The 27,588-nt window shown below is 38.3% G+C and overlaps 1 protein-coding gene across 1 annotated transcript in view; it reads left to right on the top strand.

The window, feature by feature from the left end:
* The window catches only part of lrrc49 (leucine rich repeat containing 49), a 110,102-nt gene that overhangs the window by 18,098 nt on the left and 64,416 nt on the right, over positions 1 to 27,588 (top strand). Inside the window, exons 8-9 of the mRNA XM_088920679.1 lie at positions 7,736 to 7,879; positions 22,691 to 22,752. Coding sequence (XP_088776805.1) covers positions 7,736 to 7,879; positions 22,691 to 22,752 — 206 coding nt within the window. The remainder of the gene's footprint in view (positions 1 to 7,735; positions 7,880 to 22,690; positions 22,753 to 27,588) is intronic.

Below are 27,588 nucleotides of genomic sequence, written 5' to 3'. Positions count from 1 at the left end.
AAGTAAAAAAGCATGAGGTGAAGGTTCAGCTCAATGTGCCAGGGAAGGAATGTGTTGGAATGTTGGAAGTTGGAAAGAGTGATGTTTTTGACAAACGAGGAGGCGACTGAAGGAGAAGTAGCTGTAGGAGAGAAAAGGAGATCAGTCTTGGAGGCAGTGCATCCTGGAGGTGATGGCAATGAGAAAGGGAGGGATACAGAAGGAGAATGGAGTACCACAGGGGGGGGAAAGAGGACAGTTTTTGACCAGTGTCAGCATAAAATAATGCAAAGAAAGACAATAGAGGGCCCAGGGTGTAGAGAAAGGACAGGAGGACAGTAGGGCATCCAGGTTGGAACCATGAGGGAACTAGCAGGGAGTAAGTAGACCTGGTTTGATTGATCAGGTGGGTAGGAGGAAAAGCAGTTGTGAGCAGTGCTCCAAGTTCCTATGTCAGCAAATTGCTGACAGTTTGTAATAGTGTTTTATGACCATTGATAGTTGACACCCACCTCTCATGTCAGTTAAGCACATGTAATAGCCCATAAAGTGACTTAGAGTTAGGAAACTAAGCTACAGTAAGCCATTAAATCTAATTGACATTCTGTAGCTGTATACCTGTACATTTCTGTTAAAATGTGAAAGATATCTTTAGTGGCCACATTATCTAGACACAGAACAATTAAATACTAGCTTAACAGCAGTTAGCACTGGAAGTTTCAATTAAAGTACAGATGTAATACAGGCTGGGGTTGTTAACTGCTCTGAAGAATGTGTGCTTGCCTCAAATAAAAACTGCTGAACTGTGTAAATTTAATATTTACAGTAGGTTCACGAGATTATGCCCCAACCCTTTTAAAAGATTTTAATTTAACCAAGAGAATATTTCTTCAAGTTTCACAAAAACAGGTATTTACTAAAAGATAACCAGTTCTATATTTTTCTTGCAATAAATAATCTTAAGGCATATTTTAAATTGATAAGTTGATATGATTTCTCTGCCAGAGTAGCCCTAAACCTGAGGTTTTAATTCAGTAGAAATTAGGATTTTTTACAGGGTGTCTTGGTAGAAGCACTCATTTGAAAAGGCTGAGTTTGACTAACAGCCTACTTATTAGCCTGCACTTATTATTTTTGACAGGCATTGACCAGAGGCAGTTAATGTTAGTTCAGGCAGTGTTTGCGTCGCTATGACTAACTGTGGAGCACTGCTACAGCAGCCAAGCCAAAGACAGTGTGTGGTCTGTGGGACTTATTAATACCCAACATACTTAAAGGTTTTGTAAAAGATTCATGAATATATCACTGTCTTAAAGCTTGTAGCTTTACAGAAATCTCAGAATAGTTTATTAATAAATTACTTCATTACTAAAGACCTCCTATCAGGACTTTCTGACCCTGGTTTCTGTGATCCTAGTATCCAGTTGAGCTTTCAATAAATCATACCATACTTACTCATAATTTACTTAATTAGAACTTTAAATTGATCTTAGCTTTTAAACAGCTGGAGATTCCAAGTAGTGTGACTTTATAGGTCGCATGAAATATGCAACCTTTGTGAACAACAACATAATTGAAAAAAACAAGATTAGGCAAACTGTGAGCTGATTAGGGTACAGTTAGAATTCAAAAGGTACTAGAACAGACAAAGAACCACATCTAGGAATCACTACAAATCACAGGAATGGATCATGTGCGTGAGTAAGCATGTCAGTTTACAGTATATATGTTAACACTAACCACTCTATTCTGTAGTAGTTCTGGTAGCCTGTGCCAATTGTTTGCTTTCCCCTGTTTTTTATGCATTTTTGGAGATCAATTTAAAATGATTAAGAAATATAATAAACTCCAGAACCTCAACACTGTGTTCAACATTTTAAGAGTAAACAGTCTTACCCTTAAAGTGGCATCCATGTCATCACATTTGGTAGGTGTTTCCAGTCAGCTACAATGCACTGTGTATCATTTCACTTCCAGAGGGCCGCTGAGACAGCATGTCTTAAATGCCATGTGAAGCCGTTAGCCTGGCGATGGGATGCCTCACTGTTGTTGCATTGTTGGGAGAGACTGCAGCTGGTACTTTAACTCCATTGCTGTCTTTCTGATTTGTCTGGTGAAAAGGGGTTATCTATCTTTGAACTTGTCAGAGAATGGGCATTAATCTGTAGCTGAATATTCCCCAGAACATGCAACTGTGAACATGATTTCAGATTGAAAAATATTAAAAAAAATAGACCTGAATTAATAAAGCACACCCATATGATTTCTCTGCTTGTCCAAGTAGACTATAAAAACACTGGTGTTAAAGTATCAGAATTTAGACTTTTTCTGTAGAATAGTCACTTGAAATGTGACTTTTGAGCTTTGGTGCCTTTATGATTGATTTTGTGGTGCTTGACCTAGATTAATTTTCTCACTTCAATTTTCAGACCTAGATGAAATCTGCACATAGTCCACTCACTTCCTGGGTAAAGAGATTAGGTTTTGTAAATCTTTCATAGTAAGACAAATTTGCGTTGATTCTGATTACTCTTTTTTGCACTCCATGCCGAGCAGATTAGAAGAGGAGTGTGAATGTGAGCTTTATTGGATATTCCCTAGAAGAGATATGGACAGAATGTGGTCACTTGATCTTCAAAGTCATTTGCACAGGGGGGAGTATGGTCCGGCTGCAGATAACAGCTCCGGCTGTGTTATCCTTTATTTTGTTGGCAGGACATGTAGAAAACCATGTCTACTCCACTTAAAAAGTGACTTTTAAAATTAAAAGTCCTATTCATTATGTGTAATCAGATTTACATTTCCAGCTGTTGCCTTTCTTGCCAAAGGTCCGTGAATAGGCCCTCTGAAACGGTTCCCCTCCTTCCCAAAGGCTGTCTTAGTACACTTCTGTGTTCTATGAGGTATGTCATTTAGTATTCTCACATGTGTAGGCAGTTTTCATTTTGTTTACAAATGTTACATTACATAAAATACAATACACTGTTTTGTATTTTCCTGTCTATACAAAGTGCTGCCCACTCTCTCATAGGAGCCATTAGACCTTACTTTCTCTTGGTGCTGTAGGCACTGTCCTGTGATCACTGTCACACTACCTCCCAAGCTCTCTGCTGTGATCGTTAGACCACACTCTCTCACCTCCTGACAGCACTGCTTCACTGGAGAAACTCACTAACCATTCAGTCCCTCAAATCTCAATATTAGGCTCCCTGCAATTTTTTACATCCCATCACAGAATAGCACTGTACCTCTTGAGTTTTCTCCATGATTCACGATGTTCTAGATGCACTGTCTAGAAACACAATCAAAGCTGTCCTTGCTCTAGGCCCACAGGTGGCAGCAGAGCTTAGGACAGCTTTCTGTCTCTGTTGGATCTACATCGGTTAAGCAAATCCTGGAGATGAAAAAAATGAAGAAAAATGCCCTTTTAATTAATTGTTGAAGAGATAAGTTTAAAATAGCTTAGTTTAACAAAATATATTGCTTATAGAAAAACTATATGTCTCTCTGTGATATGAGATCCTTCTTGAATTTTCATTTATAATTAATAATAATAATAATTGCTTACACTCACAGTATATAGCGCTTTTCTGGACACTCTACTCAAAGCACTTTACAGGTAATGGGGATCCCCTCCACCACCACCAATGTGCAGCCCCACCTGGATGATGCGATGGCAACCATAGTGCGCCAGAACGCTCCCCACACATAGTGGGGAGGAGAACAGAGTGATGAAGCCAATTCATAGATGGGGATTATTAGGAGGCCATGATTGGTAAGGGCCAATGGGAAATGTATTTATTTATACCCTTTGGGTAGGACTTCATGCTCAGTGAGGCAACATGGTGACACATCCCCTGTCTCTTATTTGAGGGCTAAATGTAATATTTTAAGATAAAAATTCAAATATAAAGATCTGTAGCAAGTAGTATAGTTTATTTGTAGGATTTACAAATAAAGCCTCACAGCCGCACAGCTCCTGGATCCTGGATTCTTCTCTGTGAAGCGTTCACATGGGTTTTGTCCAGGTGCTCCGGTCTCCCCCCACTCTCCAGAGACACGATGGCTGTGCTGATCGGAGTCTCCTGTGTGCGTGTGCGTGTCCGGCACACTGTGGTGTGGACCCGTTGTGTGCCCTGTGCTTTTGGCACACCTAGATTTGTTCTGAAATCTTCTTAAAGTCATACTAAACCTTTGAAATAAGGTACTGAAAAATGTACCAAAAGTGCAAATACCATGCTGTAAAATTAAAATGTGAATACAATTAATTTTGGTAAGACAGGTGAATAAAATATCTGGGATGTCTGACCTGGAGCAACATGAAGAGTTTCTACTATCTGTTTGGTATAATGTGACAGAGTTAAAACGTCGAATGGGATCATCTAATCACTTGCTGAAGACTGAAGGGAGGCTTGAGAAATGTTATAAAGGACAGTAATGCTTAATTACTAATTCACGCTGCATGGGTCTGTACTAGTTGACCCACTATTATAATAAAGCCCCCCTTCACTGATGGAATCATCACCATTTGTCTGAAATGTCTGTCAAGAAAGAAACTGATTTAAGGAATGTAAGTCACATACATCATTGAATTGTATGCATCCTTCAAAATCTCGCTAGAGAAATGCTTTTAAAACAGAATTAATGAGGCTGTAGTTGGAGACTATGAAATGGTAAGTCAGGCTATTTTCATAGTATGCAAACCTGTATAATTAATTCAAAAATGCTTCTGAATACTTACTCTTTTTAGGTTATGTAATTGTAATTTTAACATAAAGGTCTTCGTGGTAAAGCTGTAGCAAAGATAAATGGGATTCACACATAAAAACTGGTATTGATTGCACAAATTCAGATAATACTTTATAATAGCAAAATATTTAATACTGGGAGGACACAATGATCAAGAATGGTAAAATATAGTTTACCAAAGAATGCATTTTATCATGGCACCCACGAGCGGATATTGATTTAGTATTTTCAAACAACCAGGACACAATTGGCAAATCGTGTGGTGAGGGATCAGCCTCAGCTGTGATCATAACATGGTTTGCTTTGACCTGAATGATTTTTTTAAACCATACATTTAGATTTCAGTTTACGGTGTTGGGAAAGCAGACTGGAAGGTGAAGCAGAATGCGTTTATATGTTTGGACAGTAGACAATGCCATCCATCCACTTTGTAATCACTTATCCAACGCAGGGTCGCGGGGAGGCCAGAGCCCCTCCCAGCCAGCCAGTACTCAATTTAAGTATAGTTTTCTGTTTCTTGCAGGAAAAGTGGCTTTAGAAACACATTTAGAAAGAGTAAGATCCAGCAAAAGACGAAAAGCGCACTGAACCGTGAGCACAATGTGAGAAGGATGGAAAATTTCTGAAATGGAGGCTAGAGCCCAGAGTTAAAGGTCTTTCTGTCCGCCAACAAAGAAACAGTGATTAGGTTGGTGATGGCAGGAATATAGTACTGGAACACTAGTAGAAGATGAAATGGAAATGTGAAGTGTATTAAATGAATATTTTGTTCAGATGTTTACAACATAAGAAACTGGAAACATGCCTGAGGTCGAAGGTCACACTTCTCAGTATTAAATAATCTTAGCATAACACAAGGCAAAGTGTAATAGGAAATTGGAGCACTTAAAATAATTAAATCTCCAGGGCCTGCCCACAGCCGTCCAGTTGTATTAAAAAAATGAGGACCCAGAGACCCATAAACCCTCTTTTGACAGTCTTTGAAGACTTGGGTATTATCCACCAGCTTGAAAGCTGCAATTACAAGATTTAAGTTTACAGGAGTAAGTTCTTCTATAATATGTAAAGTTATGGAGAGGTTATGGCCACTGGCAAAGCATATGCTATGATATGTAAGTATTTATTCATACATAAACTCATATCCACATTTATATTTCAGTCAGGTTTGAGTTTGCAGTAAATTTATGTGCTTAATGTGGCATATTCTTCATGATTCAAAGCAGATACATTCTTATTTATATGGAAATTCTCACATCAAAATATATGCAGTAAACAAGTTATTTTTTAACGTAACAATTAATTTGCATATCAGGTTCCATCTTTTTGTCTGCTTCTCAGAGGTATCTGTAGGAATGTTGTGTCAATGCCTGAAACACTTGACACGTTTTTCATTGGTGTCTAATGTAAACTCTCTGCAAACTGAAGAGTAAGAGAGAAATTCCTTGTGAATTGGACCCGCAATGCTGTCAGAATGCTCTTCCCATATGTCTGGACCTTGAGGAGAAAATTCTCCTAGACAATTCTTTAACATTAGTATTGATGTATGTCTCTGGCTCCTCCACAACCCTGTATTGGCTGAAGCAGTTAGAAGATGGATGGATGCATGAAGTGTGTTCTCCTTCAGATCGTGTTCTGCGCAGTAAGACTGGTACTAAAATGCTGGAAATAAACTCTACTCTAGTGGTCTAATCCAGACATCTATATTTATAAGACCTTATTGGCCTCCAGTTAAGGTGAGAGGAAACATTCTGTGGGATGAGAGATTTATTCAAAAACAAGTAGTAATCTGTATGCATCCTGGTAATTTTTTTACCATCTGTAGATACTGTAGGACAAGAGAACAGTCAAGATAATAATTTCCCCCTTGAGTCTCTCATTTGTGTCTGTTGAAGATTACCCAGATTTATTTTATGGTTGTCACATGACTTCTAGGCCATTATTTATCCCATATCAGGGCATTTTATCTGAGAAGGAGTATGGTACCTGAAAATACTAGAGAACATGCTTTACAACATGTGAAAAACTGGAACTATTAGCACATTAAACATTTGAGGCTAATTTTTCCTGCTGCGCGTGAATTGTTTTGCTGTGGTGACTGCAGTGAGAGGCCTCTGGCAAGTAGCCTTCCTGGCCTCAGACTCACTCTCTCCAGGGGCTTTCAGCCTGCAGTTGTTTGAAAGCAGAAGGTTTGATCTTGTTTTGAAGATTTCTTTCTCAATGACATAAGAAGGATACAAGTATTCATTTTATAACAGCTATGACTGCTACTATTCAAGAATACGGTTCTAAAACAGAATTGAAACTGGTTCACTTAAAGTGTAATAAAAATGCTGACACCCAAATGTACTGTATGTTTGCACAAAAACCTGCCTGTGATTGAGCTCTATTGTCTGTCTTGTCACACTGTTTAAATGAAGTGAAAGATTTCATTGCATACATTTTTAAACATTTTGAAATCTTGTAAGACTGAAATTTTCCTGAATGGCTCTTATTCAACATATTTTAGTTTTGATTTTTCCTTGCGGTTTTTACTGACATTTAACATTATTTAGACAATAAAAGTGTTCAGTATGAGCATTGCAGTTTTAATAAAAAGGGTCACTTTAAAAATAATGTGAATACTGTATTTGTAATTCAACAAAATCAGACATCATTGGAAGTGGGTCAATACTTTCTCAAAGGCACTCTATTACATTTTAGATTTTTAGTTTTTTAGTATCACATTTTAATTCAACATACTGCTGTTCACCTTTAAGCTCTGAGTAGTTTATAAATCCAAGAACTCATTTTACTGAATGCTCACAGAGTTAGCTAGCATCCTTAACTTAAATGGGATGTTTGCTTACATTTACAATCATTGTGCAAACATTCTTCTGTTTTCAGCCCTTAAATTAGATGGACTTTCTTACCTGAGGAGTAAATCAGCTTGACTGATTTATCAGTACTGGAATACAGACCAGCTGCAGGACTTCCTCCAGTTTTCAACTGCTTTGAATGTCTCTTGCAGATCTCGAAAATTGAGAACCTCTCCCATCTGGCTGAGTTGCGTGTGTTGAACCTCGCTGGAAACTGCATTGCCTGTGTGGAGAACTTGAGGGGTCTGGACTCTCTGACTGAACTCAATCTGAGACGTAATTGTATCACGACCGTGGTGAGGGAACTCCTTTGTGTGATTTAATTTTCACTCTAAGCTTGCACATGGCTATGTAATGACACAACAACAGAAACACTTTTCATCAGTATGTTCTCCTTACACTTCAGTTGCTGCTGGGCTGTGCATTTATTGCAAAACATCTTAAAACTAGCAGTGTTATTTACTAAATATACATTTATTACACAGTTATACTCCGGTATTTACATTTCACCAGCAAATATTTTGTTTGTAGCATACTTTTATCAAAGCTAGACAGTATTCACTACAGCACTTTTGAGATTCAGCACATGTTATAGTAGTAAACTGCTTGATTTGTTAGTACTTAGAAAGTACATGTGCTTAGAACCATTTGTTTAGAAACCTGAACAATCCAGATATGGCAAGTGATAAGTTCTAGAAACTTGCAAACTACTTTCACAAAGCGTGCCATCTATAAAAATAGGCACTTGTAATAGAGATAATAATTGATACAGAGATAGTCTTTTATCTCTAAGAGAAGTAGGGTTGCTCAAGTAGTGAATGGCTCTTGTCCTCTCTGGACTAGGATGTCCAAGCCACTGCCCCAGTACGATGACCAGAGACACTGTGCTGTTGGAGGCACTGTTCTTCAGGTGAGAAGTCACTGAGTAAACTAAGGTCCTGACTTCTTGGTCATTAAAGATCCTCTGACACCGGTTATAAGAGTAAGGGATGAACCCTGGTGTTCCACTCTGGAGCTGCTCAATCCATCGTTCTTAAAATTCCCCCTCAATTGAGCGGGTGAAGCAGTTTCTTACTTCTCTGCCTGATCCGCTGTGCAGTCATGCCACCCAGGTGGTGCTGTACTACAGTGGTGCGTGAAGCTGGTCCTCTTCTGTATTTAAAGTGTCCTGGGATTCTTTGGACAAACACTACTATACAAAAGGCAAGCAGTTAGATTTTCAAGGAAAAACACTTATTTGTTTTAGAGACACTAGGTTGTCTAAAGTAACACATGCAAACATAAGAAACATTCCAAGTGAGAGGAAGGCTTTTGGACCATCTAGCCTGCTCAGTAAAAAGAAAAAGTCATCACAAGAGTGTTTGCTTTTTCTAGGAAACAGCAACAGCATTGAATTGTGCACTCTGCATTTCATGCTTATTTTGGCACTACACTATCGCTGCGAAACAAGTCATTCATTAAAGCTTGCACCCATGATTAACACACTACAGGGCCACCATTCAGAAAGGGAAATGATTTAAAAAAACAACACATCTCTGCAGCCTAGTGCAGCTGTGAAAGGTAGAGGTTAAGGGTAGGAGTAAAATAGAAATATGTGCCAATATACTGTATGTACTGTATGTACATTGTACTCACAAAAACACACAAGAGAAGATAAAAAGATAAAAAGAGCCATCTCTTCCATTAAATTAAATTTGTAGATTAGAAACAATTTAATAAAAAAAAAATCATTTTTATGTTTTCTGCTATCCATCTCAGGTATTGAATCTTTTTGAGCAAATCTTATATCGTGATATTCTTTGAATACCATATTGGAGTTAATAAAGTAGTTATTTTCCTGTGTTTTACATGTTAAAAAATGTTTCCTACTCCCCTACATTTTGTCAAGTAATCCAATATCAGCCGCTATCCATATATAGTACAATGCAAAAACAGTTTTCTGTGCCCGCGGTGTGTTTCTCACCATGTGGTAATATGAACTCGGACCATTTCTGAAGGAGCTGCTGACAGTCTCTGTGCCAGGACACTGTTCTGCCTTTCCCTCTTTCATCTCCTTATAAGCCAAACCACAGCAACACAGCTAAAATTAATAATGAGCAAATTGCCTGAGTTTAATTGTCAAGTCATTCTGTAACAGCACAATATATCAATTTCACAATGAGTGATAGATGAAAAGGTGAAACGTGTTTATCAGTCAAGCATGAACAAGTCTGTATCAGAGTTAATCAGCTCATGGGTAGTGTCAAAGCACTGTTAAGTGCTGTGAATTAAAAAGAGAACAAGGACCTTTTATTTTTCATTTAAATAGCTATTTTGTTTTTTTTAATTATGAAACAGAGAGACACTCATCAAACAGTGTCTTCTATGTGTCAAGAACAACAGTTTCAATACTTGAAAAGATTAATGGATGTTTATCCTAGTCTATTTTTTTCTTTTTCAGTTAAATCCTGTTATCAGCACAAACGTTTATGGGCATTAAATATTTTTTGTGGTGGGGGGATTTTTTAGAAGCCACAGAATATACTTGTAAAAATAATACAACCCTGCGCCCAAAATGTAAAAAATATGTAGCACACAGTAGCCCTTTAAGCCACGAAAAGATTAAAGACATTATTTAAAATTTTGTAGCTCAATAAGCAAGTGTTGAGTTCCTCAACCATTCCACGACAAGCACCTATAATAATAAAGAGGTAAATTCACTGTTGTATTTAAAGCATTGTTTGAAATTTCAATTCTTTGAGGAAATCTCAACTTTAATGGTGTAAAGCTGGTTTTACTCCTGAAAAGAGATGTAATGATTATACTGGTTGAGTTTTCCCAATGAACTCTGAGAATATAAATATTAATATAAAAAATAAAAGCCATTAAATCTATGCCTGCACAGTTGTGGTACCTTTGTTAACAATGACCTTACGAACGATAACAGTTTAGAAAACTCAAATTCTTTTTGCGAACTTTTGTTCCGCTCACTTGTAACCTATCTTGTGTTTACAGTACGTTCACTACTTAAGTGTCTCTAAAACAAATAAGTGCTTTTTTGTAATTCCTTGCCTTTTGTATTGTAGTTTTTGTCTAAGGAATCGCAGCAAACTTTAAATACAGAAAAGGACCAGCTTCATGCACCACTGTAGTACAGCACCACCTGGGTGGCATACAGTAGCTGATTTTCTTTGTGATGCATTGGAATTAGCAGGCTTTTGCAAGATTGTAACAATTCTCTTTGGAAAGACAAGAAAGATCACAAACAAGAACATGCATCTAATTGGACCAGCGGTGCTGATAATCATCAGTCCATGCATGACTGATCAACAGCCCTAGAATTTACAAAGCCTCAATTCTTTTTGTCTTATTGATGTGTCCAGTGTGAAGTCTCCTATTGCTGGTCTGCATGGCAGTCTTGGGAGTCTGTGTAAGAGTGTAAGAAAATGGGTTAGTTTCAGTGACAGTGTGGTACTGTAGCACAACAAACACATTATTAACAGTCAGTGCTGATCCTGCTTGTGTGTTGGATGAGCTAGAGAGGAGGCTGACCTCATGCACTGATTTTATTGTGATTTAAAAATGCTTTTTTGACTTTTCCCTGGACATAGAACAAGACTGTCTGAATTTGCTCTAAAGTGGTGCGCTGATCACATTACAGTACTAACTCCATCTGCTCAGCAATACCTAAATGTGGCAGCAGAAAAATAAAACGTTCCTTAAAAAATAAGTTAAAATACAATATATCAAAAATTGGTTTGTTTGTTGCATTACTAGAGCAGACCATTCACCATATCAAGACTCCAGATTCTTTGATGTGTCTAAGGTGTTTACTTTTTGAACCATTTTTAGGTCTTTTGGATTTTCTGATCATATTTTTGCCAGACTGTAAAAGTCTGAGTTCTTTTGAATATGATGAGGCTCAAATGCCTTTCCAGTGGATCTGGGCTGCTTCCAGAGCAGGGGTTTCACTAGTGCTGTGGCTGAAACAGATAACATTTGAACTCTTGATCAGCTTTAATAAGTTCTGTTTTCATGAACAGCTTGCGCTTGGCACTCTTTCCAGCAGCAGTCAATTGATTTTGCTTTGTCTAAAGTGTGTGCAGATGCTCTCGCGTGGGCCAACACGAGTGATTTCTTTTCAGAAACAGGAGTTCTTCATATTTCCTCGATCTTCTCTCACAAAGGCCTGTTTGAGTTGGGAACACAGTTCAGCACAACGGCACACAGAGGAAAGTGAGGCAGGAGATACTGTTAAGCTCAAGGCGCTCAGTCTACCACACCAACATAAAAACCTTAGAAAACAAGACAGCTCAGTTTTTGTGATCAAGTGTTAACAGGTTTTTGTTGTCAGTAATTAGATGTAAAACATGTGCACCATAAAGAGAACAGAGCAATTACACAGTGAATAGTTTTCATGCTGAAAAAAAGTGAAATTAACAAATACCTCTTTGTAACGCACAAGCCAGGGGTGTAACCAAGGATCACAACAACGAAGCTAATGACAGAATAATTCCAAACATGCAATATTAGTCTTTGTCATATTATCCCTCCGCTGTCCTCATTAGCAGTAAGAAACACAATCAGGCTGGGAATAGTAACAAGGGAAATATATTTTTTTGATTGGATTCAATTATATTATAATACTACAACTACAGAGAACGTTTATACGTATACTGTTTTAAATGATATATAATACAACACAATCTAAAAGTCACCTGCAAATTTTTGTATATCGCATAAGTATTTTTTTCCTGATTGTTGGTATTGCCAGTTATGTTTCTGTCTTCTGCTCTCCAAGTGCTGGGGTTTGGATGTGATCTAGTAAGTTGTTTTGGTAGTGACCTCCGAACCTGCAAGTGAGGAGCGAAGGTTCACACATGCACGCCCCAGGCTGTCTTAGCCACTCACCACTTGAGCAGGGGCGTGTCTCTGTTGACCTGACTGAAAGCTCTTCAGTGCTGGACAGGCCTCAGGGCTGCTGTTTGTTGGCAAGCCCGCCCAACCTACTGTTGAGCCTTTTGTGTATTTTCGACTGGGAAAGACCTGCTCAAGCCACATCATGGTTCTGAGAAACACCTCAAGAGCGCCCTGGCCGCAGTGTGTCTTAACCATTTTCATAATTATTTAATGTAATAATGGCTCAGACAAATTCTGCTTCTCATCCATCTTTTACAGTCTATAGATTAAAGTGTACATTCCCCTGAAAAAGAATTGGGCCAGTCTAAACTGTAAAATTTCACTATGAACTCTAATAATAATCATTTCTCATTTCTCGTTTTTATTTTTTCAGTTCAGTTCTATGTCCAGGGAGTACTGGGACTGATTTTAAACTTTAACTTTGGTGTAGTAATTATGTAGTAAGTACATCCCCATTGCCTTAGTGAAATCCTCTGCTCTCCGAGATCCTCTGACGCAGCACGTCCACTGTTCCAGGACCAGGACGCAGGACTAGGTGGTCGTGTGCTGGTCTCCCTGCTCCTCCCTTTGCGAGCTCTGTGTGAGGCTGGTTCACTCAGCTATTAGGCTGCAGTTAAACGCTTACTTTTTCTGGAAATAATATGCTGCCCAATTTTCCCATGGAAATTCTAGTTTTATATGTATTTTCTGTTATTTGTTCATTTTCTTGATCCTGCCAACTTTTCAACATCTAGCATTAAGCGATTTTCACTTCAGGTGGGGGGTTTTGTGACCCTGTAGTGAACTCTGAGATGCCTTGTGTCTGAAATTGCTCTACATGACATGACATAAAAAGGGAAGTTGACACTTTGGCAGGCAGGGTGCACAAGATCTGAAAAACATCAAGAAGTTATGTCACATTGAAAACAAGGGAGTGTCTGAGCAAAGATGAGCCAGTTGTTAAAGGTGACAGTGTTATTAATGCCTTTGATCTGCCTTGGCTGTGTGGACGTTTGTTGGTTTGCGTTCTGACACGCAGGAGTGGTGGTTTTTGAGCTCTTAAAGTCTTTCATTCACTGCACTTAGAAAAATCTTTTTCACCCCGTTCATTCATCCCCGAAAATCATTTTTGAATATTTTATTAAAACATGCTGTGAAGTCACTGCCTGAATGCCTCAGACTTGCTTGCTGTTTTTTTCCACTGCAGATACAGTATATAGCAGTACCTGAAGTACACTGACTGTGTTTCTGTACATTACAAAAGTGAGGAGCAGAATATCAATACTGCTGCAGTGTTTTGGGAGTCATAGTCTAGCTGTTATATTAGTCCAGCTTTTAATATTAATTAACTGCGGTAGCTAGACAGAAGTAATGTATGCTTTTCTTTCTAGAGCGAAGGTGCTGCACACTTTGACCTGTGATTTCATGAAATGAAGAACCTGAGCCAAGCACAGTAATTGGAAGTGAAAAGATATGACATACTGGCTTGAATTCAGACTCAGACTTCACCAACAGCAGTGCGTCAGATGTCTCCAGTTGTATGAAAGCTGATGGGTGGCATATCTAGGAAATTAGGTGGTGCTAAAAAATAACAACTAATGTATTAAAACATTAGGGCTGCATCATTATGAACTGTATTGGTGAAGTGTTGAGCCACAAGTCTTGAGTACAGTATTAACATAATGAATATTAATATTAATGCCCATAACAAAATTAACATCTCACAAATGTTTCGTAACACCTGAGAGTTTGTCCAGTTATGCTTTGCCATCATGATTCTGCTTGAAGAATTCACAAATGACATCATAGTAGAATATCTGATAGGAAGCTTGTTAAGTTTGTGATTGCATAGTGTTTGAGAGACAGATACAGTATCTTGCTTGATGATTGCGACTCTTTTGTATAGTGTACCTTCACTCTACATCACATTTCCACTATATGCAGTAGTTTTTAGATTTTTTTTGTAGTATTTACTATTTCATGTTTCTTTTGTGCTTTTTAAACATTTGATTGTCTTCACTGAATATATATTTTAGTTTGCAGTATTTTTTTATCAGTGTGAATCTCCTTAGCATTGTGCAGCATCATTGCACTTAATTAAGACTGCACTTGCTGTTTTCTGTGGTTTTGTTATTTTTGTGTGCTACTGTTATAAACACCCTTTGCATCTTGATAAGACGTGATTGTAAGGCAGTTTGGATAAAAGTGTCCACAACATGAATGAATGTAATTGCAATTTTAATGAATAGTGCAGATGTTGTTATTTTCTGGAGTCTAGTGGAGTCTAGTGTTGTAAATCTAATAAGGATCTATGAGTTCTCATAATGTTTCCATGTTTTGCCTTTGCTGCCTGAAAAGCCTATGCTGTTAACAGTTGCAGTTTATGATGGGCTTCACCTTGGATCACCCATTCCTTGCATCTTTATGCTGTATATTGCCATAATGTGTGCTAACTGATGTGTGCTGCTGAGTTAAGTATCGGTGTTTTAAAATGCTCGTCAGTGAGCTCATTGTCTTGACATGTATTTATTATTCTGTGTAATGTTAACCTGACCTAACATGGCAGTGTTTTTATAACACTGCCACTAATCATGCCACAGGGAAGGCTGTTTCTAATTATTTTCTTCTATGAGACGCTGAAGTTGGAACATGGTGCTTTTTTCTTAGGTCACCCACCCTTGTTTCGTTTGTTTCTTCAGTGTTCTGACTTTGTGTGTTAAACTTAACATCTCCCTGGTTACATTTACTTCTCATTTCTATTTTTTTTCCACAACATTGGGCGTTAGGAGCAATCCGAGGCTGTTATAAGGGCTTGTATGCAGGCAGAATGTAATGTCCCTTTGACTACTGCCAGTGGTGTGGGGGCCATCACGACAAGCTGTAGTCCTTCATTCTTTTATTGGGATTCCTTCTTGTTCTAATACAGATGCATTTTGCTTCTTAAAGAGATTGTCACTAAGAGCCAATTAGAATAACACTTTCCAACTTGTACTGAAGACTCAAGGAACAACAAAATCCAATAAACAGCAGATTTCAAGGTGACTGCAAAAATCTGCGAGGTAGTTCACTTACACTTGAGCCTGCTAATACACCCAGATGTATCAATGGGTTTGAGTTTAAGTCAGTTTGGATAAAAATGTCAGCCAAATAAAAAGCAATTAATAAGGGCCATAAAATGACAACTATGCTCAGTATGATGGAAACTGCATTAATGTAAGTATATTGGGAAACCATGGTATTCATCTATAGCAAACTCAAACAAAAGAGGGGAAGCCATTTGGATCATCTCACTCATTTGGTAGTTAGTTAATTGATACAAGGATCTCATCCAGCCATTTTTTGACAGAAACCAGGGTTTCGGCTTCAACAACACGGCTAGGTAGTTTGTTTCTTACTACCATAACCCTTTGGGTAAAGAAATGCCTCCTGATCTTGGTTTGAAACGCACTTCCATGCTGTATATTTTCCACTTGTATCCTCTGGCTTGTGTTTCACTGTTCTGAACATTTCACTGGTCATTTGGAAAATAATTGTTTAACATGAAGTATACAATTTGAGTATTACACTCTTAAAGGGGAATATTATTTCCTTACACTGTCTGATCTGTTTGTGAGACAACTTTGTCTTCTGAGAGAATGTGAGAGAACGGTAGCTGTAGCGAATTTTCAGTGTCTCAGTGTTGCTGTACTTTTTGTATAATTAGGAGCTGTGTAAGAGGTTTCTGGTGTCCTCAAAGAGCACCGCCTGTGATTTCTCTCTGCAAAAAAATGAAACAAAACTGAAGCCTTCTCTTTGCCCGCATACTCCTTTTCTGACAAACATCCCTTTTGTTAGTTACCACTCCACTGGCCAGATGTTGTTTGCGCACATTCATGTTTCCTTTTGTGCCCCAGCTGTAGTTTGTTTTGCACAGTTGATTAAATTTCAGTTTACTTCACCTTGCTTTTTTCCACTCTGGATAAAGTTCAAGCAGAGATTAGAAGCAGAAAGCATATACTGTGTTCTGCTAGGAGGGTGCCGCTTTAAGCTAAATATTCAGAAGAAAGAAAACCTTGAGATGAGCAGCTGAAAATGGTTAAACCAGGCTTTTTCCTTGCTACATGTGCAGTTAAGATGTTTCATTCAATTGGTTTGGTTTCAAACCAAGAAACAATGTGAAAGAGCTGAAAAAAATAAATGGAGGATTGAATCACATGATTGTCCACTAAGCAAAGGACAGACACGAAACATTCACGGCCGTTAGCACCGCACAAAGGACCCGGAGATGTGAGCTGCAAGATGATGAGGCCCTTGCACTTGGAAAGCCGTTCATGGGTGGTTTCCAAAGGAAGAAAATTCCTTGTATTTAAGAAAAAACAAACAGTATGCTAATTAACCTACTACCATTAATGTATAACAAGACGAATTTCTGCTAAGTGCCAAAATGTAGGTTTGCAGAACATGGAAGAAAAAGCAGAACATCCTGCGGTAAGAATTATTGTAAACCGAGCACTTAGAGGATGGAAACTTAGAGCACCGGAGTCAGAAAGGAAGAAAGGTCCCTCTGCCCTCTTGCCCCCTTCCTAACAAGGTAAATTGTCATTACTTACATCTGTGTCATTTCATTTTTTAAAATCACTATCACACTGTATGTCACTTTTGCACATTATTGTAGTCCAAGTGGAATTTTCAAAATTTCTAAATATGTATCCAGCTGATTTCAGAATGACACTACTGTATGCAACTCTTAAACACTGCTTTTTCCACTTTCTTCACTGTTATACAACATGTATAAATTGTCTCTTTATATTTGATGGATTAATACGTTTTTCACAAAGATTATACGTGTTGAGCAATCGGACTCCCGAGAGACATCAGTTACTGTAGCTCAATTTCGGCTATGAATGCTGGTGCATAAGTGGGTTTTCTGAGTCTCACTGGTGTCCCTAAACCAGTATGTAGTATGAGACATACAGTATGCACACATTTCAAATTGCAGCAAGGTGTACAATGTCAAATAAGTGATATATTTGCAAATGAAGAAAAAAGTACTAGATTGGAATGTGTTTATGAAAGGTAACACAAGGGAGTAGTATTGCCTTGCTTCACAAGAAAGAAATTCAATAATGACAAGTCATCCAACAGTTAATTAGGACTGTGTGCTTATTTATGAATATAGGATGTCCAAATTCCTAGGTAACTTTCCCTACAAATTCTTTTGGTCCTGTTATGTACAGTATTATTACTGTACATTGGAGCTGTCAATACGTTAAAGTGGAAAAAGTGAATAATTTATTTATCCCCATAAAGTTGTGGCAGCAATGAATTATAGATTGAACAATAAGATAAAATGTTATGGCTTGACGTGTAATGTAATTCAACCTTGAAGCTGTGTTTTTCTTTTCGTGCATCTTTCATGATATGTTGATATTGCCAGATCATCACACAGACATCTATAGAAATGTTGTGGTGTTTTTTTTTAAATATGTCAATTTCAATACCTGTGGGAGTACAAGTTTGATTTAGTTACAGTTTTGCAAAAATAGTAAGGTTTAAATATAAATCATTTTTTAAATATAAATCACATGAATAGAAAACAATTCTCAAGTCTCTTATTAACATTTTTAGAAAGCCAAAATCTTTGCATGAGCAGATTAGAGGAGTTTATTGCCGTATGTAAAAATACATTGGAATTCTTATCCGCGCTGATCTCTCAGGACACAGTACAGCTGACGACACCACACAATGTAGACAGTACATTAAAAACATGGCAAATAATAAAAACAGAACAATAAATATGTAGTATGAAAAAAATGATTTACTTTACCAGATCTAATACCACATAAAAAAACAAAAAAAGACCACACCTGTTTTTTTGCCTTGATACAATTTACATAGATTGAAAGAAAATATTAATCAGAATGTAAAATAAATACATCAACAATATACTGTACCTGCTCTGAAAGAGGCAACGCAACATAACTTTTTAAGTTATTAATTTTAAAAACTTGAATACAAAAAACTTTTTCTACCAATTTACCATGAGAAATTAAATTGGGAGGTGATTCTGAGTTGGTGGTTGTGAAAGTGCAATTTGTGTGAGCAAAAAATTTATAGATACAGGCAAATTAATGTTAACAGTCGAACCTTTGTGAAAGCATAGATACATACTGTACTTACTGAACACAGATATAGACAATACATACAGGTGTCTAAATCACTGAGAACATGGAATTTAGGTATCTAGACCTGCTGAAGTCATTTTGAAATCTATAGCCCCGACTTTACTCCTGTCAAACATATTATCCCCAACTGAAAGTATGTACTGTATATTTAACAAGGTCTTTGACATTCACCACCTGAATGTTACAGGTACAGTTGCAGTAAGTAAGAATGTGAGGGCAGGATCCTGCTAAAGTGATAAATGATAAAAGAGTATCTTAATATCACAGTGTAAGAAAAGCAAAACCATTAGATTGTAATGGTTTGCTTTTAACCCATAATGTTCTCCGTTCTGACAATGTTTCTTCTTTTACACCATTATACACCAACTGTTTAAAATAATGTAAAGCGTTTATTGGTAAATTGTACCACTTTAAGTAAAGCCTTTAAGCTTCTCTGGCCAGTACTATCCCAGTTTCTGTAGTAAACTGTAGTAATCTGGATAAGGTGCTAGTTCATTTGAAGGACCTTATCCACCCTGCAGTCTGTGTGGGTCTTTCTGAATATGAGGTTCCCTTCTGGACAGGAATATGTTTGGTACCATTTCATGCCATACAATGTGATAAAAGATGTAATATGTATACATGTGCTGTTTGGCATGCAGTAAATTCCTTTGTGGATCTGTTTTAGCAATTACATGGTTCACTTTTAATTAGGTCACTTTTAATTTCATGAAACAGTAATAAAAGCTTCAGTGGTGCTCCATTCAACAGGCGTTGCCATCTTACCTGCTCCTTCATAATTGCACCACAGCAAGCTTCTTTTCTTGGAATCTATCAGAGAGTTTTCAGAAGAAATCAGAGTTGTACTTTTTATAATATTCACACTTAATTTGGAATCACCACTTGTTTGTACAGAATGTTTAAGAGCAGACACCCGCATTCCCATCAAACAGTTCACCTTTTGGAAGTGCTGTAAGCTCCATAGAATAGATTCCTCTGAGTGGTGGAGTGGTGCATCCGCCTCTGCCTTCACCTCTGGCCTGCAGGCACTCAGGCACCACAGAACTGGCAGCAGTCACAGTCTCACTGGGTCTAAGAACCCACCTCTGCTTCAGTTATCCTGGCGGCTCTTTCCAACCTCGTCATGTCTGGTGAGATGTTGTGACCCTAATACAAACAGGCAATTATGTAAGAAATCCCAGGTCAGTTCTATAAAGAATTTTACTTTTGTTATTTCAAAAACATGACCTCCAAAAATGGATCTACAGTACTGTACATGCTCTGGCAGAACTGTTCAGAATGCAATTTCTCTTAATGCCTATGATCTTTTAAGGAAACTCCAGCTTTCTAACTGAAATGATAACATGATAGCAATCAAACTAAAGTTTACATACACTGGCTGAACAAAGCACCCATGATACATGTACAGTACTATTTATTTTAGTGTTGTCAAGGATGTAAATTAATGTGGAACATACTGTATTAACGGTGCTTTTGCGAATGTAAGCATAGACAGAGAGCTGTGTGCTGACTGCTTGGTATTTATTTCCTGATTTCCCGTCTCTAAATGAAATGGGCTTTGACTTTTTAAAGACGCCAGTGCACACGTGCCAAAGCAGAATGGATAAATGGGCTTGAGAAAGTAGCCTATAAGTCACTACCTCTAGGTTTGAGCCAAACATCCCAGCAAATCTGTCTGGCGTGGATGGGTGCCAGGGAGCAAATCACATCAGGGAAGCAGTGCACCTCTGTTCATTTTCATAAAAGCATCCAGTTTTTTAAGATGACCTTTTACAGCATCCTTTATTTTATGTAGGCTGTGTACCATTACTGGTGCATTATCAAATTTTCCCCTAATGGGTTTTAAGATTCAGAAGCCATGATTTCAGTACTGCAGGAAGGTTCCTCTGTATTGTTTACTCCTGTTCAATCTTAACTGATTCACAGCTATGTTTCAGACAGGGACAGATGTCACTGCTTTTACCTAAAAATCTCAGCTGTCAGGAGTTCGTTCCGGGCTCCTTCAATTCTGGAGCCTTTTTTACCCCAGAGACTGTTTGGTCTGTGTCAAGGCAGAGAATTTTTCAGTATGTTTTTTCCTCAGACCACTGTGATTTTTGTTTTAAAAAAGGCTTTGTCCTTCCTGGACATACAGTACTTTGCCTTTTTTCAGTTGCCTGTCTCCAGCAGGACTCCCAGATACCAGTTTTGTTTTCATTGTGCGAAATCACAGTTATATTTATAGTGAATAACAGGTCGGTTTAACATACTTATTGTAATGTTGTTAAACTGAGGGCTCTCTTATTCTTACCCTTTTTGTAATGTTCGCGCTCATGCTTCTCGTCTCAGGGCCTTAAGCAGTAAAAATGTAATTCTAGAGTAGTTGCAGACTGAAATTCATCTAGGTCTTCTTGAAGCAGAAGGGTGCTTTTTTGCTTTTTTTTTTACACAGAAACGTGAAGCTGCAGCCCAGAGAACAGCCCAGTTTTCTGAATATTCTGTGCAAAAAATGCGTAATTTTATGTGACATGAAAATGTATAATTCATATATTTTCCTAGAAACTATACTGTATATAAATAAGGTGTCTATGTTATTTTAGTCCAAAAGTATCTTTTAGGTATAGGTATATCATTTAGGTATAGATTTAGTATGAGGTACATTAGATTTAATAAAAGTATTGATTTTCCCATATGCAGTTGGTTAAATGCATTGGGAATCAATAATCAAAGCAATTCAAATGCTTTATGTAGATTTGTCTCCCTGCTTTTCTTAGTTCATTTCCAAATGAAAATGATGTAGAATCACAACATTTGGTAGCCATATCTAGTTTGACTATGTTTAAATAAGATTTTGAATGGTATGTGATCATCACCAATACAGTATATCTGTTTGCAAAGTGGATTATCTTCCATTGCATTTGTTAAGTGCAATTAAACAGGTGATCTCTGTTTAATGGTGCATAAGAGAGCATCACAAACCACCCATTTATGTCACAGGTGTGAAGGTCAGGACTGCAGTTACACATATCAGTCTTTTTTAGTCTCTTTACCTTTCTTCATGCCAAGTCAAAGTAAGGCACTCTAAAGTGCAAGTGTTATACTCATGCTCTGCTGTAAATAGGAAATATCAAGCAAAGAGTGAACAATTAAAACAATTTCAAAGATCATGGAGACTTCAGTTGAATTAAGAAATCTGTTTTGTATGTAAAAACTTGCCAATGCAGCAACATATTCTGAGCTAAGACCATCATTTTTTAAATTCACTGGAATTTAAATCTAAAAAAACAAAATCTGAAGAATAGATAGTCAAAGCAAAAAAAAAAGAAAACACATGATAAGAGGAATACGTTAAAAATGATGAAGGTGCGTGGTTTCACTGAAGCTGGATGAGAGCTTTGGGTGTGGGTTCTGTCGTGGGGCTGACGCAGCACATTCCAGCCCCCTGGGAGTCTCCTCACACTGTCCGTTTTCCCAGCTTTTTCTCTGCACCTCCCTCTCCAGTCCCTGGTCTCATCCTCTCCAGCATGCTCTTTCATTTTTAAACATGGCTTTAAAGGCGCAGACATGAATGCCCTGATGGATTCAGATTTACAGCACAGGACACTGCTCACTCCTTTCTTTCTCCTTATCAGTTTCTGTGCTTCCCCCCAGCCCCTCTGTGTTTTCCTTCATTCGTTTCATCTCGAAATACCTAGAAAATGAAACAGATTGGTATAATCAGTGTTTTACTTTTGATTTGCATTTCTGTTTCTCTCCTATCAGGCTTTCAGCCTTCTCCCGCTCTGTCTTTCTGTTGGTTCACCTTGTAAACAGCGCGGCGGCTCCTGCAGAGTGGATCTCTGCATTAACACGCAGTCCCCCTCCCCCTCCCCCCAGCCCTGTACTGTAGCAGCACTGCAAGAGACGCGGATGGAGCTGTGTGCTAAGCAGAAATCAATGTGAAGCTGCAAGGTGACTGAAGGGAATGGTGCAGGCCACCGGCTCTGTGGGTTGGGAAGCTTTGACCCACATAGGGTCCACGCTGCTGTCTCTGTCCCTGCTGTCGGCTCTGGGCATCCGCCTCACAGCTTTTCTTTCTCCCTGCAGACAGATGTCGACTGCCTGCCCAGTCTGCAGCGCCTCTTCCTCAGCTGCAACAACATCACCAGGTAAGAGGGCCACCTGCCACACTGCCACCTCCTTAACTCTGTCCTGGCTGCAGCCCCGGCGCCCAGGGAGCTGGACCTTGTCTGCTCAGGGCTGCTGAGGCTGTGTGTCACTGGAGAGCTAATGAAGCCCTGAGCCAGCAAGGACACATCGTTCTGCTGACTGGAGAGGGGAGAGTCGCAGTGCTTAACAGCCCTGAGAGCCAACAAACTAATGACAGTTATTTAGTACTTGAGCGTCAAGCTGTTTACTGTATGGTTAGAAAAAGTTGACCAAAGAGTATTTGTTGCATCGTTTTTTTAATGTGAGCATATTGTAAGTCTTCAGAATAATATTTGCAGTGTTTTCATTTTTCTCTGTCATATTCTTTTGAAAAAGAAAAGCAAAGCAGAATATTAAGGCTTCCACCTGTTTTCTTATTTTTACGTGCTGCAAGACCAAATGCTTTAGTTTGTAATGGAAAAAAAACCCCTGTGCTGACCGAGTGTCGAGGGTACAGCTATACAGAAAGGACTTCATTGAAATGAAAGAGCATAAGACCTCAGCCAGCAAACTTCAGGAGGGCCTTGCTTGTGGAAATCAATAGCCTAACTGTTTTTAGTTGGCTCTGCAGATCAAAATTCTATCATCAAACGTTTATTAGTTTTTTTTAAATGATCTACAGTTGGGATATTGTAGGTCTGAGGTAAAGTGGCTCAGCATGTTTACATCTTTAAATACTGTACATTAAAATGTCTCTTTTGGAACGCCACAGCGATAAATTTGCCATTCTCCGTGAATTGTACAATGGCTATACAGATCAGCACTTTCTTAAGGTGTATAATGGAAATAACTTAGTAATTTTATTTGCAGTTGTACTCTTACAATACAGTGTTGTCCCAGTTTGGCTGTGTGCATGCTTCCCAGCAGAGTTCCAGAATATCACGAATGGATATAATTTCTGCAGTGGTGAAATTTTACAGACCTTGTACACTACAATTTAAATACCACTGCATCAAGTTTTTGAGAAAATGTATTCATTAGATTTTTTTTCCTTTGTATTGTGCTGTGTGTTTATTATGTACGGAGCGGTGATGAGTAGTGCAGTGCTGAGATAGCAGAAGGTGAAACCCAGGGATGTGAGCTTTCAAACTAAAGAAGTGCATCGTGGGCTTAAGCAACTGGCAGATTTCATCAGGTTAATTCTGTGATACTGAACTGCGGTTTAGGGGAGAGATTGAAAGCCTGACCTATAAACATTGCTTCAGCAATGCCTGTGTAGACATGGTGAGAGAGCAGGGGCTCATGTACTGAGAAGCAGGCAGATGCCCGGCTCTCTGCTGCAGCACTGCATTTTATCAGTTGTTCTTTTCATATGTAGTTATGGATGTCAGTATGTTATCAATTATGTTATCAATGTTAAAAAACCTTTGGAAATGCTTTACTTTGACTATGTACAAAAATCAGATTATGCTACTTAAGAAGGTTGAAATTGATTTGAGTTAGCAAGTCTGTGAAGTGTCATTATTGGAAATCATGAGATATATATTAGACTCTGTTTATTGAGGATTGATCCAATGTTGTATCCAACAAACACGTTTTACTTCAACCACAGGTTAGTAATTTTTGGGCAAGTTGGACACGTAAAAGTTTTATTTCCATTTAAAACTATTGTTACACATTGTATTGTTGTTTGTTCTACAGAGAAAAGCAGATATGGAACAGGACTGTAAATTGCCCTGTTGCATTTCCATGTGCATCGATCAGCAGATAGGAATGTTAGCTCATCTTTGTCTTTGCAATGTAGCCCACTCAGCTTTTGGTGCACATTCATAGATGAGTCACATAATTACAGGTTCAAAGATGAAGACATGAAGCATTTTTCTAAATCTCATCCAACACATGTAGTAACATCGTTATTCTCAATAATGAGCAGTGGTATGCGGAAAGCTGTCTCGTTCTGTAGTACAGGCAATGATATAATGGACTGAGATTACCAACTAGTTGCCGGCAGGAAAAAAAAGATATTCTCTTGCCCATAAAATCCTTTTCATTTCATAGGCTTATTGGTTTATAATAACTATGACCAGCTTTTTTAACCCTTTTTATGGATGGCTGCAGCATCAGTGTTTTTCTTTTCAATGGGTATGTCCCTTGAACATGCATTAAACTGAGTATGCTCATTTTTTAAATCATCAGGGATGAATGCTGATTTCTGAGATTATTTGAATGTTCACATATCCAAAAAGAAAAAACTTTGTTAAGTATACTCAGTTCTGTGTAAAATAATTAAGTTTTAAGCACCTTAGAGAGGAGTGGGGATTTAATTATTGTTTTGCATATACTGTAGTATTCAGTATGTTGTATTGAAATGATCTCTCGTGTGTTTTGCTCTGTTATATGAAGAAAACACATGAGAGTTTCAGAAATAATGCAGCTTTTTAGCTGTTATTGTTTTAGAACAGCAACAGAACCTAGGAGAAGGGTCTGAAGACAGATCTTGTTCATCAAATTAAATACTTGTCTTAGAGCTCTCATGTGTACAACTTGCTCCCTGTTGTTTTCCCTTCATCCCGGAGAGTCTGAGGAAGACAGTCAGGTATCTGTGTTTATAAATATTACATTTACCCATGAGAATCTAAATACATATCACATTATTTGCTAGAAATTTGTTATGAAAATATTTGTTATGAAAGAAGAAGATAAAGGTTTGCGTTTGCTTGTGCCCGAGTGTTTTAGAGCTGTGTTGTGAATGAGTGTTGCTGTTAGTTTCAGCCCAGTCATCACACAGGAAATAGGTGGGTTGTAACCTTAGCATGGGGTCCTGCAATTGCTGTAATCCCCCATGCATCCCTAAAGAACTCCCACCTGCCTTCCTGTTGGTGGAGTCCATTTGTTACGGATATGCACTGACAGCATGTAATTTAGCAGCCAGGCTAAATTTAGCCTGAGTCTCCTTCTGTGAGCTAACAGTCCATGTAATGCCTCTAGGGAGACCGATAACACAGTTCTGTTTTGGCTCTGAGCGGGGCGCCCATTCCATCTCTAGCTTTGTGGTGAGGCCTTTTTATTCCACTGCCTGAAAGCTGCTGAGCTCACTGGAGGCTCCTCCACTGAAACCTTTTGGGCTGCTTCTTCCAAAACCCATGTGGAGCTGTCCGAGGTGAACGAGCTGCACTGAACAGCTGACTCCATGCAGTCACTGGCAGTAGTCATTTGTGTAATGGTAACTGTTGTTTAATTGCTTGTAGTGTTCAACTAATCGATGGATTATTTTTCCATAGAAAAATAATCAAACTAGGGAAGTTCTTGAATCGGAATTGGCAGTATCAATGGGTCTGTAACAATGCGACATTTATTGATATAGTACAAGTACAGCTACTGTACTTGCCCTTCAGATATTTTGTTTTAATAAAGACACTAAAGCCTAATAATAAATGGTAATGTAATATATAGAGCATGGTTGCTATCTAGATATAAACCTATCGTCTTACATTCTTGCATAAGGGTCCTCGGTGATACTTCTCATTCCTCAGGTACTTCATAATATAAAACAATATCTCCTCCTTGTCAACATGACGGACATGATTTGAAAACTTCGTATGTGAGACATTTCTGCTACATGTCTGTATTTGAAGTGACACTTTGGTATTTTAGATTTGAAATCAAAAGTGATTGCTTTATAATTTAATTCTCCGGTTACAGTTTAGTGTCTGTGGAGAAGATGACTTACTGATCAGTAGGGCCTTTTGGCTTGTTGGTTTTAGAAACAATATAACAGCGTAGTCTCTCTGGGTAGTCTCACCACTACTAAGTCCTTTGTCCCCTGTGCAATAAAACTGCACAATGAATGTTTGTTAAGGTAGTTTCACCACTACCTGTTTATTTCTCCATTTATTTATGTTGTAAACACTGTTTTTGTGATTTCATGTACATGATGTGATTTTATGTGACTTCTATGTTTTGTGTGTTTTGTATGTTTATGGGAGAAGCCAAAGACAAATTTCCACAGTAGTGGACAATAAACAATAATGTATAATAATGCATTTTAAGAGATTCCATTTCATTACGTTAATTAAAGGAACCACTTAGTTCAATTCTAGGATAATTTATAACTAAGAAATATAGCTGACAACTAGACAGTGGCACAGACAGCAGCTTCAGTAATATTGAGTAGCTGTGGTATTTCAATAGGTATTTAGTGTGACTGAGGTCAGACAGCTGAACTTGTTAGCATGCAGAAGCTGGACCTAAGGTCTCTTCTGCTAAGGCAACTAGCATGCAATCTGTGCTCTGTCTCCTTCTCAGAAGGAATTATAAATGTTATAGCTGTGTGTTAGGCAGTGGGGTTTTACAATGTCAGGTGTAATAAACTGCAGTCATTTTCAGATCTAAAAACAGTATACAGTAAGTAAAAGTTTACTCCTCTCCCCCCTTCTAGACCTTCTCTAAACAATAATGTTTTGATGTTTCCTGGAAAAACAAAGCTCAGACAAAGAGCCCTATTTATTTCAATTATAACAAGAAAATAGGCAGAGTAGTGCTGCCCCACAGTGCTGGGGCCCTGGGTTTGAGTCTGGACCTCGGGGGCTATCTGCATAGAGTTTGTACTGTATGTTCTTCCTAGTTTTTGTGTGGGTTTTCTCCAAGAGTTTCCAGTTTCCTCCCACAGTCCCAAAACATGCTGGCAGGTTAATTGGCTTCTTGGAAGATTGGCCCTGATGTGAGTGTGTGTGTCTGCCCTGTGCTGGACTGGCATCCTATCCAGGGTGTATTCTGCCTTGTGCCTGCTACTGCTACTGCCTGGTATAGACTCTGGCTCCCTCACAACCCTGAATTGGAATAAATGGTTAGAAAAT

The sequence above is a fragment of the Atractosteus spatula genome, chromosome 7 (genome assembly GCF_055471065.1).
Source record: "Atractosteus spatula isolate fAtrSpa1 chromosome 7, fAtrSpa1.hap1, whole genome shotgun sequence".
Classification (NCBI taxonomy): domain Eukaryota; kingdom Metazoa; phylum Chordata; class Actinopteri; order Semionotiformes; family Lepisosteidae; genus Atractosteus; species Atractosteus spatula.
Note: the sequence above shows the minus strand (reverse complement) of the source record. Positions and strands in the feature narration are given on the sequence as shown.